The sequence below is a fragment of the Eumetopias jubatus genome, unplaced genomic scaffold (genome assembly GCF_037043125.1).
Source record: "Eumetopias jubatus isolate StellerSeaLion01/CBP00866 unplaced genomic scaffold, mEumJub1_p1.0 scaffold_12, whole genome shotgun sequence".
Lineage (NCBI taxonomy): Eukaryota > Metazoa > Chordata > Mammalia > Carnivora > Otariidae > Eumetopias > Eumetopias jubatus.
The window spans coordinates 68,193,683-68,208,375 of record NW_028274818.1 but is presented as its reverse complement, the minus strand read 5'-3'; the positions used below and the strand labels follow the sequence as shown (position 1 = coordinate 68,208,375).

General features: G+C 45.4%; 1 protein-coding gene across 5 annotated transcripts in view; it reads right to left on the bottom strand.

The window, feature by feature from the left end:
* Positions 1-14,693, bottom strand: part of NVL (nuclear VCP like) — a 99,838-nt gene that overhangs the window by 39,901 nt on the left and 45,244 nt on the right. For all 5 annotated transcript variants that reach the window (XM_028111646.1, XM_028111647.1, XM_088017215.1 and 2 more), the window contains 2 exons: positions 12,122-12,241; positions 8,415-8,514 (listed from right to left, as the gene is read on the bottom strand). In XM_028111646.1, coding sequence (XP_027967447.1) covers positions 8,415-8,514; positions 12,122-12,241 — 220 coding nt within the window. The remainder of the gene's footprint in view (positions 1-8,414; positions 8,515-12,121; positions 12,242-14,693) is intronic.

Below are 14,693 nucleotides of genomic sequence, written 5' to 3'. Positions count from 1 at the left end.
TAAATGATAAAAATATAGTCAAGGTAAAACAGGTGACTTTGTGGTATTAAAACTGGGAGTTAATACAAAAGATTATTTGTAACCTATATTCAGAAGAAAATACCAGAGTTTAAAATGGAAAATAAGAGATCAAAATGAATATAACCTAGAAATAGGTGTTTGATTAGAAATTGCAACTTACTATGTTATTAGGGGTGTTAAGAAAGTCTTATTCTTTATTTTACTGTTTTAATTGTCATCATCTGTGCAACTTCTGGAAACCACTAACTTTCTCAAACTTAAATGTCTGAGAGTCTCATAAAATCAACCTAAGTATTTACCTTACTAAGGCAATTTATGAAACTTTAATGGGGTCTTACAGTGCCAAGAGTACATATTATTGTGAAAGTAAAGCCTCACAAAACTAAATAAATTTTCTTCCATACCTTGAAAAAAAAGAATAGCTCAAGGAAGTTCCTAAAACAAAAAGGACATGATAGAAAAAAAATTAGGAACATCAGAAAAGAAAAAACTATGGGAAGATTAAAAATGTACACTAAGTGTAAATGGTCTAAATATACCAAATAAAAGGCAGAAATTGACAGAGTGGATTTTAAAAATGACCTTATATGCTGTTTATAAGAAACTTCAGTTCACATGTAATGACATCAATAGGTTGAAAGTAAATGGATAGAAAAGATATACCACGGAAACATCAATCAAAAGAAATCAGAAATGGCTATATTAACAGCAGATAAAATACATTTCAGAAAAAAGAAACTGGCCAGGGACTGAGAAGGACATAACGTAATGACAGAACATAAAGATCAGGCCACTAGAAGACAATTCTAAACGAACATGCACAAGAGAACTGCAAAATATGTGCAGCAAACCGGACAGGACTGAAAGGAGTATCAAGACACCCACAATTACAAGTTAGGGACTCTATGGTAAGGATGTTTCTTTCTTTCTTTCAAAGATTTTATTTTTAAGTAATATCTACACCCAATGTGGGGATCGAACTCACAAGCCTGAGATCAAGAGTCACACACTCCACCGACTGAGCCCGATGGCTGTCCCTCTTGCATTTTTAAAAAAGCTGCCAGTCTTTCGGGTAGCTGCACCCTTTTGCATTCCCACCACCACTGAGAGCGAGCTCCTGTGGCTCCACATTCTTGTCAGCATTTAACATTGTCTGTTTGGATTTCAGCCATCCCAATAGGTGTGCAACGGTAGCTCTTGTTTTAATTTGCATTTCCCTCATAACATACGATGCCACTGAACATCTTTCCATGTATGTATTTGCCATCTGTACATCTTCTCCGGTGAGGAGTCTGCTTAGATCTTTAGTACATCTGTTTTCTCATTGTTGAGTTTTTAAGAGTTCTTTGTCTATTTTGGATATCAACCTTAGTCAATTTAGGTTCTTATAACAAAGTACCACAGACTGAGTGCTTCATACACAACAGAAGTTTGTTTCTCAGAGTTCTGGAGGCTGGAAGTCTAAGGTCAGGGTGCCACGTGGCTGGGTTCCAGGGAGAGCCCTCTTGTGGGCTGCAGACTGTGCCACCTTCTCATTGTGCCCCTTTATAAGGGCACTAATCCCACTGGTGAAGGCCCAGCCACGTGACCTCATTACCAAAGGCCCCATCTCCTATATCCTGACGTCTGGGGTAATGATTTCCACATAATAAATTTGGGGTGGGGGACACAACATTCAGTCCATTGCACAGCCCTTTACCAGGTATGTGTTCTGCAAATATTTTCTTCCAGTTTCTGCCTTGTCTTTTTATTCTCTTAACCATGTCTTTCATAGAAGGAGTTTCTCACTGTAATGAAGTTCCACATACCAATTTTTTTCCTTCATGGATTGTGCTTTGGGTGTTGTATCTAAAAGTCATCACCAAACACAAGGTCACTTGGATTTTCTCCTGCTCTCTTCTAGTTTTATTGTTTTGTACTGTACATTTGGGTCTATGATCCATTTTGAGATAATTTTTGTAAAAGGGGTAAGAACTATGTCTAGAGTCATTTTTGGCATGTGAGGATCCAGTTCTTCCAGCACCATTTCTTGAAAAGATTATCCTTTCTCCATTCAATTGCCTTTGCTCATTTATAAAAAACCAGCTGACTATATTTGTGTGGGTCTACTTCTGGCTTCTGTTCTGTTCCACTGATTTCTTTCTTTTATTCTTCACCAATACCACACCGTCTGGATTACTGTAGCTTTTACACTAAGTCTTGAAGTCAGGTAGTGTCAGTCCTTCAACTCTTCTTCTCCTTCAGTATTGTGTTAGCCATCCTGGGCCTTTGCGTCTCCATACAAACTCTAGAATGTTTGTCAATATCCATAAAATAACCTGCTATGATTGTGATTAGGACTGCACTGAATCTATAAATCAAGTTGGGAAGACTGACAATCTTGACAGTATTCAGTTTTCTTATCTACGAACATGAGCTATCTCTCCGTTTACTTGTATCTTCTTTGATTTCTCTCATTAGAGTTTTGTCCTTTTCCTCATACAGATCATTTTTTTCTTAAGATTTGTTATTTTTATTTGAGAGAGAGGGAGACATAGAACGTGAGCAGGGCGAGAGGCAGAGGGAGAAAGAGAGAAGCAGACGCCCCACTGAGTATGGAGCCCCATGTGGGACTCCATCTCACGAACCTGAGATCATGACTTGAGCTGAAACCAAGAGTCAGATGCTTACCTGACTGAGCCACCCAGGCACAGCAATGGTATTGTTTTTAATTTCAAATTCTAATTGTCCATTGCTGGTATATGCCAACTGAGTTTTGACAAAGGTGCAAAAGTGACTGAATGAAGGATAGTCTTCAAAAATGATGGAGGAATTGGATTCATAGAGGGAAAATGAACTTAGACTTAAGTTCTATACCTCAAATAAAAGTTGATTAAAAACAGATTACAGACTTTAAATGTAAAAACGTAAAACCATAGAACTTTTAGAAGAAAATACTGGAGAAAATTTGGGGGACATAAAACTAAAAATAGTTCTTAGAAATGCACCCCAAAGCAGAATATATAAAGGAAAATATTAATACACTGAAGGGGCGCCTGACTGATTCAGTCTTCTGAGTGTGCAACTCTTGATCCTGGGGTCGTAAATTCAAGCCCCCATGGGGTATAGAGATTACTTAAATAAATACTTAAAAAAATACATGGAGTCTCTTTGTTGTTAAGAGGATGAAAAAATAAGCTGCAGAATGAGACAAAATATTGCAAATCACATAAATGACAAAGGACTCATATCTAGAATATATAAAGAACTCTTAAAAAAAAAAAGCAGTCCAGGGGTACCTGGCTGGCTCAGTCAGTGGAGCGTGTTGACTCTTGATCTCAGGATTGTGAGTATAGATTACTTAAAAATAAAATCTTAAGAAAAAAAATGCAGTCCAATTTTAGAAAATGGGCAAAGGACACAAGAGATGCTTGAATGAAGAAGATACAAGATGGTAAGTAAACACACGAAAAGATGTTCTAATGGCTCATGAGCCATTAGAGGAATACAAATTTCAACCGTGATGTGATATCACTGTATTTTATCGCTTAGTGTAAAATATAGTGACAACACAAAATACTGGAAGGAAGCAAACAAGCTGGATCTCTCACGCCATTACTGACAGAGATGTCACATGGTACAGCCACTCTGGAAAAAGGGTTGACAAGCTCTTTGAAAAACTGACCATATACTTCCCATATGACCCAGCCACTGTACTCCTAGACATTTATTCCAGAGAAATCAAACCTTAGGTCCAGGCAAGAACCTATTCACACAGAGGTTCATGGCATGTGTAACAAAGAGTGGAAACAACCATAAAGTTGCCCTTGAAGAGAAAGGTCAAACTGCCCCCCACCCCATACAACCCAGCCCTAAACAGGAGTAAACTGCTGATCCCCACAATAATCTGAATCCATCTCAAGGGCATTATTCGAGGTGCACACAGCCAACCTAAAAGGTCACGTTTTGTGTGATCCCTTGATCATACAAACTCCTGAAGTGACCTAGTGTAGGTGAGAGGGCAGGTTAGTGGTTGCCTGGAGTTACGGGTGGAGCGGGCGTTTCTATTCAGGGCAGCACGTGGGAGATCTCGGTGCTGATGGAATCGTTCTCATCTCAACTGCTATGGTCATTACAGGAATCTACACGTGTGTGAAACTGCACAGAAATAAACACGTTATACAAACATGTTTCCTGGTTTTGACATGGTGCACAGTGCCACAGTTATATAAAATATAACAATTAAGATAAACTGGGTACATGGAACCCTAATGCACTTTTTATAATTTCCTGTGAATTTATAATTATTTCCAAATACAAAGTAAAAAAACTAAAAGTAGTCACAGATTTTATAAAAATAGAAATACGAACGAAAATGAGATGGTACCACTTCCTCACTCAAAACCCCCCAAGGGCTTCCCATTTCAGCAGAACACACGAGTGCCTTCCGTGGCCTCCAAGGCCCTGTGTTCCCCCCATGCCCGCTCATCTCACGGCAGGCACCCTGACTTCCGGCTGGTTCTGCGACATGGCAAATATCCTCACACTGCTCTCTACCTGGAGCGCTCTCCTCTCAGACTCTGCATGGCTCCATCCTTCATATCCTTTGAGTTTAACCGCCTCCATTCTGACCTCAGTCTGTACTTTTAACAGAATAGCTCTTCTTTCCAGCTTACCTCTTAACTCAGGCAAAAAAAGCCCAGGAGGCGGAGCATCTCCGGGTAGGAACTGAAACTAACCCCTTAAGCAATAGGGACTGCCCGGAGCCGGCAAGACCCCACTCAGGACTGACCCCAAGACAATGACCGACCTTCACTGCCCACCAGCACGGACCCCCCACGACCTTTGTCCCACACCTGTCTTATGCAAACCTGGAGGTATCTGCAGCACTTTGGAGACTGTCTTTAAGATGCCAGCCCCGTCTTCCCGGTGTTGGCCTCACTGAAATAGACTCCTTTCCTGTTTGACCACCACCTGCCCCTCTGCCTTTGGTTGTGTGTGGTGAGCGGCCAAACCTGGTCTGTCTGGGACCCCCCGAGCCAGGTGATCTCGCCCCCCTGCTTCCCAGCTACATGTGCTCACAGACTACTCCTGAAGAACCCTTCCAGGACCCATCATATCTCAATTAGCATTCCTCTCCAACTACCCATCATTTTCTACCCTCTGACCCTGGTTGTCTATCATTTACTCCAGGTGCCCTGACCCCAAATCAGGATACATACAATTCTTTTGAATTGTTAGCCTCTTAATTCCCAAAGCTTAGTAGGGCCAGGCGTGTAGTAAAAACCCAGTAAGTATTTGATGACGGAGTGAATCTGCTGAGAAATTAAAGAACATGACACTGATGTGACGGATCTTCAACACCAGATGGAGTGGGGAAGCTACAACATGCTTGATGAAACAGAGAATGTGAGGACAGAAACGTATGTTCGAAGAGTTCAAGTCACCCAGTTTTTCACATTCCCCCCATCCCCTGCTCTTAGAGCCGAGCCTCCCTGTCTCTGCCCCCAGCGGTGCCTTCAGGATACATGGAGGCTTCCACCCTGGTCTCTTGGAACCCACTGATCACGTGAGAACGAGGACGCAGAACCCCCAGGGGAAGCCACACGGAGGCCCAGAAAGAGGACAATGAGTGGAGGAGGGGGACAGAGATGCCACAGTGTGGCCAGGGAAGGGGGTCCTCGGGCCCAGCCACACCAGCTGAGGACGTGTGGATCACAGGGGGACCTCTAGACAAGCCCTTCTTGAGTCCCTGACCCATAAAATTGTGGGCATGGCAAAATTGGTGATTTTAAGCCACTAAGTACTGCAGTAATTTGTAATGTGGCAAAAGTCATCAGGAAAGAAGAGATTTCTGAAAGCTGGAGAAAAAAGCCAGTCATAAACAATCAAACAGTGTCACAGGACAGCACACAAGGGAACAGAACTGCCCCATGCAGGCATACGGGTGAAAGATCTAGAACACCTACTTCTGGATTTCTGTAGGTGGGAAGGCAGTGGGATCTGCCCTCGGGACAGAGGGATGGGGGAGGGGCAGAGCGAGGAAGACAATGTGAGGGACACGGGAGGGGACAAAACACAGCACCGCCTTCCTGTCATTCTTAACCACTGGCTCAACTCAGCCCAGACGACTCAGTCTCAGTCCTCGAGTCTACGCAGTCCTTGGTTTTACAACAAAGAATCCAGAGAACTGTAAAGAATTCAGAGGTGCTAGAGATCAGAAACATGACCCAGAGGAAAGGAAATGCTCCTGTGCTGTTTGGAAGGAGAGGATTAGAGTAAAACCTAGGGACATTGAAGGACCTGCTATTTATTCACTAGGTACAGAGATTAAGCTGAAGTGTTTACAGTAACCAAACACGAAAACAGTGAGAGCGGAAGACAGAATGGCTTATTACAGACCCGAGTGTCTTCTGGAAATCTGTATCTACTTAGAAAAGGTAGGGTGTGATTCTGTGCAAATCTGAGATGTCCCAGGCTTCTTCCAGGACGGCCGTGAGTGCGCGGCCTCATGACTGCTCCCACACGGTCACCCAAAGAGCTCTTGGCAATGATTAAAGTCACCGAGCAACTACTTGCCACACCCCCTGGGAGACTCGGCTGCCAGCATCACGTGACCTGTACGACACTCCTGCCAAGTGGGTATCACTCTCCTCATCTCCCAGAAGAGACGGTGGTGAGCAGGATGAAGGAAGGTGTGCCGAGGCTGACGTGTGATGAATACACCTGCTCTTCCTTCCAGTCAGAAAGCTTTAACAACCCCCGGAATTTCCTGAGGGAATGGAGTCTTTGTTACGCTAATGAGAGGACTCAAGGTTGGTCCCAAGATAACTCCAGGATGGGCCAGGTAGCAGAAAGATCAAACCTGCGATTAGAGGGGCTGGAATTTGGAGCCAGACCCCCGTGGAGAAGGGGCGGCAATGGAGATGGACTTTAGTCAACCACAACTATATAATAAAACCCCCAAAGAAACTCTCTCTGGAAGCAAAGCTCGGGAGAGCTTCATGGTTGATGAGCACACTGGGGCCAGGAGGGGGGTGTGCCCCAGCTCCAAGGGGAGAGGGCACCGAGGGCCTGCACTGCCCCTGGCCTGGCCCAACGTGCATCCTTTACAACAACTTGCAACTTTAAGTACAGTGACCCTCCAACAACCTAGGGTTAGGGGTGCCGACTGTCCCCTGCCTCAGAAGTCTGCGTGTAACCTTCGATTCCCCAAAAACCTTCCAGTAGCTACTGTTGACTGGAAGCCATGCCGATAACGTCAAGTCAATTAACACGTATTTTGAGTGCTCTCTATGTTGTGCTCTATTCTTATAATAAAGTAGAGAGAATATTAACGAAATCATTAGGAGGAGAAAATGCGTTTATAGGACTACACTGTGTTCAGCGAGAAAACTGTGTACAAGTGGACCGACGTCACTGAAATCTGTGCTGCTTAAAGGCCAAGTGTATGGCGCTTTCCTACACAGGAAATCCATCCATCCACTGTTGAGCTGCAAGCTGGCTGGTGAGACGTGCGGGGGTCCCGGAGACACCACTCGCATGGACATCGGGGGTGGGGAGGACCCCGGACTCACAGGATCTGATGCCAGCTCCGTGTGGTCAGTGTAGGAGCTGAACCACAGTTGACTCCTCAGCAGTCAGACCGGCTGGGGATGGAACAGAACGGCAAGAGACGAAGCGCCACAGTCAGGCTTCAAACCTGGCGCCGTCGGACTCCAAAGACAGTACTTTACTATCATCAAAGTCTAAACTGTAACATCTGTCAATTTTTCATCTGAAAATGAAGTGGCACATAATTCAGGAAGGTTTCACCTTCCAAAGTAACTTTTGAGACCTGAAAGAACAATTTCATCAGCTGGACTGCCGGCCCATGCAGGTAACACCCGGGTCGATGCAAAGGCAGCTGCGACAGCCAGAGGCTCCCATGGACGGCAGAGGGTTAAACAACAGGAAGAGAATGAGGGACCCACAGGGAGAGCACCCGAAGCACGTGTGAAGTGTGGAGCCCCTTCTACACCCCTCGCGGCTCTGAGGCTTACACACAACTTGAAGTACTAGTTCAATGCAGGTATAAGGACATGATGCCGATATAAATCCTTGACCTTTAGATAGAGTGAGAAGCGTCTGGATCTTGTTTCCTATGAGCTTGAGAGAAACCATAGGACATAAATTCTGATAACACTTGTATGGTCACGAGTGTACATTCTGAGCTTTCTGCCAACTGGACTACCTTCGGAGCGCCAACACAGAAAAAAAAATCTCACGAAATCTGGGCGGTAATACTATGTTTTTTACTCTAGCTTACACAGGAGCTTCCTAAGGTTTTATTTCAACTTATGAGCCCAAAAGCAGTTTCCTAAATGTCATCTTCCATTACTAGGATGTATGTAAATCCCATGACTTCTCCTCACCTGGCCGGTTGGTGGCTGCCATAATGAACACCGCCTGCCGCGCTTCGAGACCGTCCATCTCCGTAAGTAGCTGATTCACCACCCGGACACTTGCCCCCGTCTAAAAATCAATAAAGACAGCTCCATCAGTTCCCAACAAAAGAAAAACCACACCACGTTTTTCCATACAAAACAACAATTTGCTAACTGGAATGAAAACTCCAGTCAAGATGTAACGGTGATCATTTTCTGAGAGGCGCTGTGCAAAACACATTCTCATCAGCACCAAAAACTAATGATGTAATATATGGTGATTAACATAACAATAAAAAATTAAAAAAAAAAAGAAAAAAAAACACATTCTCATCAGGAACTCCCCCAAGTCCTGGTGTCCCCTCTTCCAGAAGGAGGAAGCTAAGGCTCAGAGAGACCACCTGTCCAGGCCTCTCAGCTAGACACACACAGGCCTGGCTGACCTGAGTCTCCTGCCTCCGAGTTATTCAAAGATCTGCTGGCCGCAGTGGATTTCCATGGGTCAAGTGTAGACTCAGTGTGGAGAGATCCCCCAGGATGTGAGATGCTCCTGATCTTTGGGCTGGGGCACGGAGGCTTTTCCTCTTTTCCTGGAAGCCCACAGTACAAAGCAGAGCTACCCTGGGGCAACATCCAAGAGAAAGGACCGGGGAGGTGGTGGACAGACAGGTAACTCACTCGGACACAGAACTGTTCTAAATGCACAATGGAGGAGACAAGAGAAGTGGGGAGTCTGTGTCTGTGTGTCTCTACGTGTCTGTCTGTGTCTGCGTGTGTTTCTCTGTATGTGCGTCTGTGGGTCTCTGTGCATCTGTCATGACCACCCTTCTTCAACAGAAAGTCCATGGGCAGAGGTGGTCATGAGTTTACCTGAGGATTTCCCCAGAAAGTAGCTGGCACACGTCACCACTCCGGGGAGACGTGACACCAACAAATCAGAGGATGAAGATAATTATAATCCACACTCAAAACAATACAGCAACATGGGGCAACAACCAAACCCTGTCCTACCTCAACAAGACGAAACCCTCAGAATCAGTGTAGGAACAGGATGACCGGTTTTACTATATTAAAATTATAACCTGGGTGGCTCAGTTGGTTGGGCGACTGCCTTCGGCTCGGGTCATGATCCGAGAGTCCCGGGATCGAGTCCCACATCAGGCTCCCTGCTCAGTGGGGAGTCTGCTTCTCCCTCTGACCCTCTTCCCTCTCGTGCTATCTCTCATTCTCTCTCTCTCAAATAAATAAAATCTTAAAAAAAAAAACAACACTGTATGTAGTAAACAAATTAAAGGTAAGTGAAAAGACAGAGAAAAACAGCACCAACACACATGACTGGACAATGGACTCTTTCTGGAACACGTAAAAGCTCCTAGAAATCAAAACAAAATTTTAAGAGAAAAAGGGTCAATGTATCTGATCAGGCAAATTATAGAAGATGAAATACACGTTCACTGAAGACAATCAACCTTACTGATAATCGGGGACACAAATACTAAGATTTAATACCATGTTTTGCCAATAAAATTGACAACAATTTTAAGTTGGGTGTTACCCATTGCTGACAAAGGTACAGGAGATGGTTATTTTCACGCACTGTTGGCGGGCATGTGTAACTGGTAGTTTTTGTGAAGGATGACTCAGTGTTAGCTTTCAGAACATAATGCAAGGGGCGCCTGGGTGGCTCAGTTGGTTAAGCGTCTGCCTCTGGCTCAGGTCATGATCCCAGGGTCCTGGGATGGAGCCCCACATCGGGCTCCCTGCTCAGTGGGGAGTCTCCTTCTCCCTATACCTGCTGCTCCCCCTGCTTGTGCTCTCCTGCTGTCAGATAAATAAATAAAATCTTAAAAAAAAAAAAACAATGCATATACATCTACGCTGATATTCCACTTCTAAAACTCTCCCACATGCACAGAAATATGTGATAAGAATGTCACTTCAGTTCTGTTTGTAAGAGAAACAACCGGAAACAGTGTGATTCAAGAAATACTTCTATTTCCAGACTGTGGAATATTTATGCAATCGTTAAAAATTAAGTTATTAGGGACGCCTGGGTGGCTCAGTCGGTTAAGCGTCTGCCTTGAGCTCAGGTCATGATCCCAGGGTCCTGGGACCGAGCGCCGCATCAGGCTCCCTGCTCCGTGGGAAGCCTGCTTCTCCCTCTCCCACTCCCCCTGCTTGTGTTGTCTCTCTCTGACAAATAAATAAACTCTTTAAAAAAAAAAGTTATTAAGTACATGGGAAAATCATCAAGATGAATGACCGCATTTATATAAAAAAACAGATGTAAGTCATACATGTTTTTAAGTTTACAGACAGTTTTAGAATGACAAATACCACACACAAAAGTGGTGGCAACAGTAACCTCCAAGGAGAGTAACAGGGAGAAAATTGGGAAGACAGACTCTCCATCTCTTAACACTTGTATTTGAATTTTGTTCTAAGTACGTGTTCATGTATAACCTGTATAAGAAAAGAATACATTCAAATTTAACATATTTTTAGAATTCCCCTCACGTGAAAATGTCAAAAAAGCAGAACACATGTACTGGAATACGGAAACTGTGTTTGTACACATCCAAGAGAGGGCAAGAGAAGCCAGACGTCAGGAGCGCGGCTCCTGGGCCGCAGACTCTCCGAGGCAGGCGGCGGACTGCATGCACTCGGTGCACCCCTGCAAATTAACCTCCCAGCCGATGACAGGTGGCTGGCTGCAAACCAAGGACGGGGCTGCTGACAAATGAAGGGCTTATGCGGAGCCACAGAGGAGATAAAAAGGAGTCAGACCCAGAGCGTACCACGCCCCAACCAGCAGGCTATAAAGGGCAGTGCTTGGCTCTGAATCCTACATGGGATTTAGAACGTCACAGCAACCAGGACAACCGGGGAAGGGCCTCTGCCCCGGCCACAGATGTCACCATGAGAGACAAGACTGGGGAGGGATTTTCTGGGACGCTAGTGAGCACTCCTAGATGAGGAAACAATCTTGCTGTGACATGGATCATACGGACATGAGTTTTGTTCTTGCGACTCTGGAAGGCTTCTGGAGATTGTGAGCAAAATGAGGCATTTAGTAACTGTTTTACAACCTTCCAGGCACGCACAGAACAACTATGTGAAGAAAAATCACAAAAGAAATAAAATCACCTGCTTAGTCATCTCGCCATGAGTGTCCTTATCAGAGAGTCTCTGCTACCTGTTTCAGAAAGGCTGTCTGCTGCTTACGGGAGGCTTTGTTCGGCTGTGGACTTGGAGACAAGCGTCCCCGTGATAACAGCACTCTAGAAGCTCACCGCAACGAAATTCCTACCAACTGTGACTCAGCCCAGTGACACAGGGGTGTCCGGTGCAGACAAGGAGCACGGCTGAGTCTTAAAGCCCAGCCCTATTTCGAGGGGATGTTAAATTACATTTTCTCCTGTCTCCAGAAACCATGTGTCAGAAGAGAGTCACGATCACAAGGCAGGCTCTTCGAAGCCACATCATTCCCGTTCCCAACCGCTCGCCTGCGTGAACCAGACCAGTGCAACCAAAATCATGTAGGCAGAAATGGAAGCAGAGGCCAAGAAAAACCAACTGTCACCCCCAGGCCCTCATTTCGAATTACCAGGTTTCTTCACTGCAAGAATTGCAGTGTTCTTGGGGAACAACTTTGTCAGAACTCACAAAAGGTTTATTAGGGCACTTACACCTACCTCCCGGTCTGACCTTCGAGGGCACAGGGCGTCCACTTCGTCAAAGAAGATGACGCAGGGCGCGGAGCTCCTGGCTCGCTGGAACACCTGGCGGACTGCGCGCTCGCTCTCACCGACATACTGACACAACAGAAACACAGACTGGTCAGCCCTTGGGTTGCGGCCAAATCTCGGTAAAACTAGTTCTAAACGACAGGTAGGTATCAGAGTCCAAGTATTTGGTTGAACCACATGCAGCTGCTGACAGGCACCCATTTTTGATGCACAACAACAGCCAACGTGTGGCTCAATGTAATAAAATCAGCTATTACTGATGCTTATACATTTCCTTGTTTGCAAAGTGAATGTAAGGTCTCCTCCAGGTCAAAAATAATCCCATAATCCTATTGTGTTTTAGAACCGATCTCCTAAGCTTGATCACATAAGACACCCAGCTGTAACTCTCGTGACTTCAGCCGTGTTGTAACTGCTGTTTGCCGCTCTGCCATGTTTTCCACACGGTCATGCTGCCATCATACACCATCAGAGGAGGCAGGCGAGCCAGCGAGGCCTCCACAGGCTTCGTATGACATACTGTACGTTGGTCTAAATCAAGGGCTGGCTGGCTCTATCAGAGGAGCGTGCAACTCTCGAGTTCGGGGCCATGAGTTCGATCCCCGTGTTGGGTGTAGAGATGACTTAAATAAATAAAAACTTAAAAAAAAACAAAAAACAAAATCAAAATATAGAACAGTAAGATCGGTCAGGAAATACAGCAATTCACAGGCAGCTATAACATTAGAAAGTCACATGTGAGAATATGTTCTCACTGTTGGCGAAGTGTAAAAAATTGTTCTTGTAAAATTTCGAACTGGTTAACTAAGAAAAGCAGGTTTTTCATAATACAACAGCTGAATCAGACAGAATCTGAAAACTACAAGTATCCGCTGTGCTGTTTTATGGTAAAGTCACACAGGCATGAGGCACATCACGGACGACAGTGACAAAAGTGTAAGTTTCCCATGAGCAGAACTGCCTTCCCTCACGGCCGCCCTGTCCTTTCTTGGTACTTCTGCTCATTGTGCTTCTCACGTCTGTGCTGTTTCCCAGCCCGTGCCCAGGTCTCCCGATTGTCTGCCGACTCCTCTCCGTCATGGCGTCTCTACTACTGTAACCTGCAGCTTGTGCACCTTCGCCGCGTTGTAGCGGGAAGTCCTCAGGAGGACACAGCACTTGCATGTTCATCTCCATCGTCACACTGTGCACTCTGCACAAATACAGTAGACTGGTTCGGGTTCCTAAAGAATCTAAGTCAGAACAAGTTCCGTCTGGAACACCGAACCAACATCATCAGACATTTACAAGAAAAGCTAGCCGTGAGTTGTCAGAGGTAAAGTCTCCCACGGGGACAGACGGGGACAGTGAACATGACACAAGGACTGTGGACTTGGCAAACCACAACGACCAAGAAAAGAAAAACTTAATTTAGGGGAAGGTAAACCTCAAGTTTCAAAAGGACACATTAAAAGGTCAGTTAATCTTAACAAAGGCAACACTGATTAAAAATAAAAGAAAACCCCACTATGTTGGCCTTTAAGAAATATTTCAAGTAAGGAGACTATACCTATCATTTCTAATTCTGTATTTAAGTCTTATTAATTCCTTTGAGACACAGAGATACAGAGAGAGAGAGAGAGAGCAGGAGCAGGAGCAACAGAGGGAGAGGGAGAAGCAGATCCCCCGCCGAGCAGGGAGCCCACTGCAGGACTTGATTCCAGGACCCTGAGATCATGACCTGAGCCAAAGGCGGATGCCTAACCAACTGAGCCACCCAGGCACCCCTGCCATTCAGTTTTGAACCTTGATAATCTAGCTTTTGCAAACACAATTAGTGAAAATACTCTCCCTAAAGTCACTAACGACCTTCTAGTTGCCAAACCCAAGGTCCTACTTTCAGTTCCTGGTACTCGGTCTGGTTACACTGACAAGGTTGAAGAAGTTAGCCGCCCCCCCGGCCCCAAGGTTTTCAGGCTTAGAAAGTCCTGGGCGTCCTCCCCCTTCAGGAGACCAGACTGCTTTGCCAACTTTTCCTTCCTTGCCCCAGAGCCATCAGGGGCCCCGCTCAACGCACCCCCTAGTAGACACGGCCCGTTCCCAGGGTTTCAGGTGCCACCCCAAATCTCAACGCTCCAGACTTACATCCACGCATCTGCTGGACATCTCCAGACCCCCTGAGTCTGAAATTCCCCAGAGCAAATGCATTTTCTAACCCTGAGAGGTCAATCTTCCTCAACAGACCACCTCATCTCTGCCCCAGTCATGCTGGACTCTGCCGCAGACCTCTTCCCACACCTCTCCCTAGAGAACAGGTGAGACCACCATGAGATGACCATCGCACTTCTCAGATCTGACACCACGGCGCTGGTGAGGCCATGGGGACCCCCAATCACAGCTGGGGGACATGTAACTCAGCAACAACCACCTTGGGAAAAAAGCTGGCAAAACTATTTTTGAAAGTGCACACGCTCTAGAAGAGACAGCAATTGTCCTCATGTACACACCCTTGGGAAACAGCTCCCAAATATATGTATAC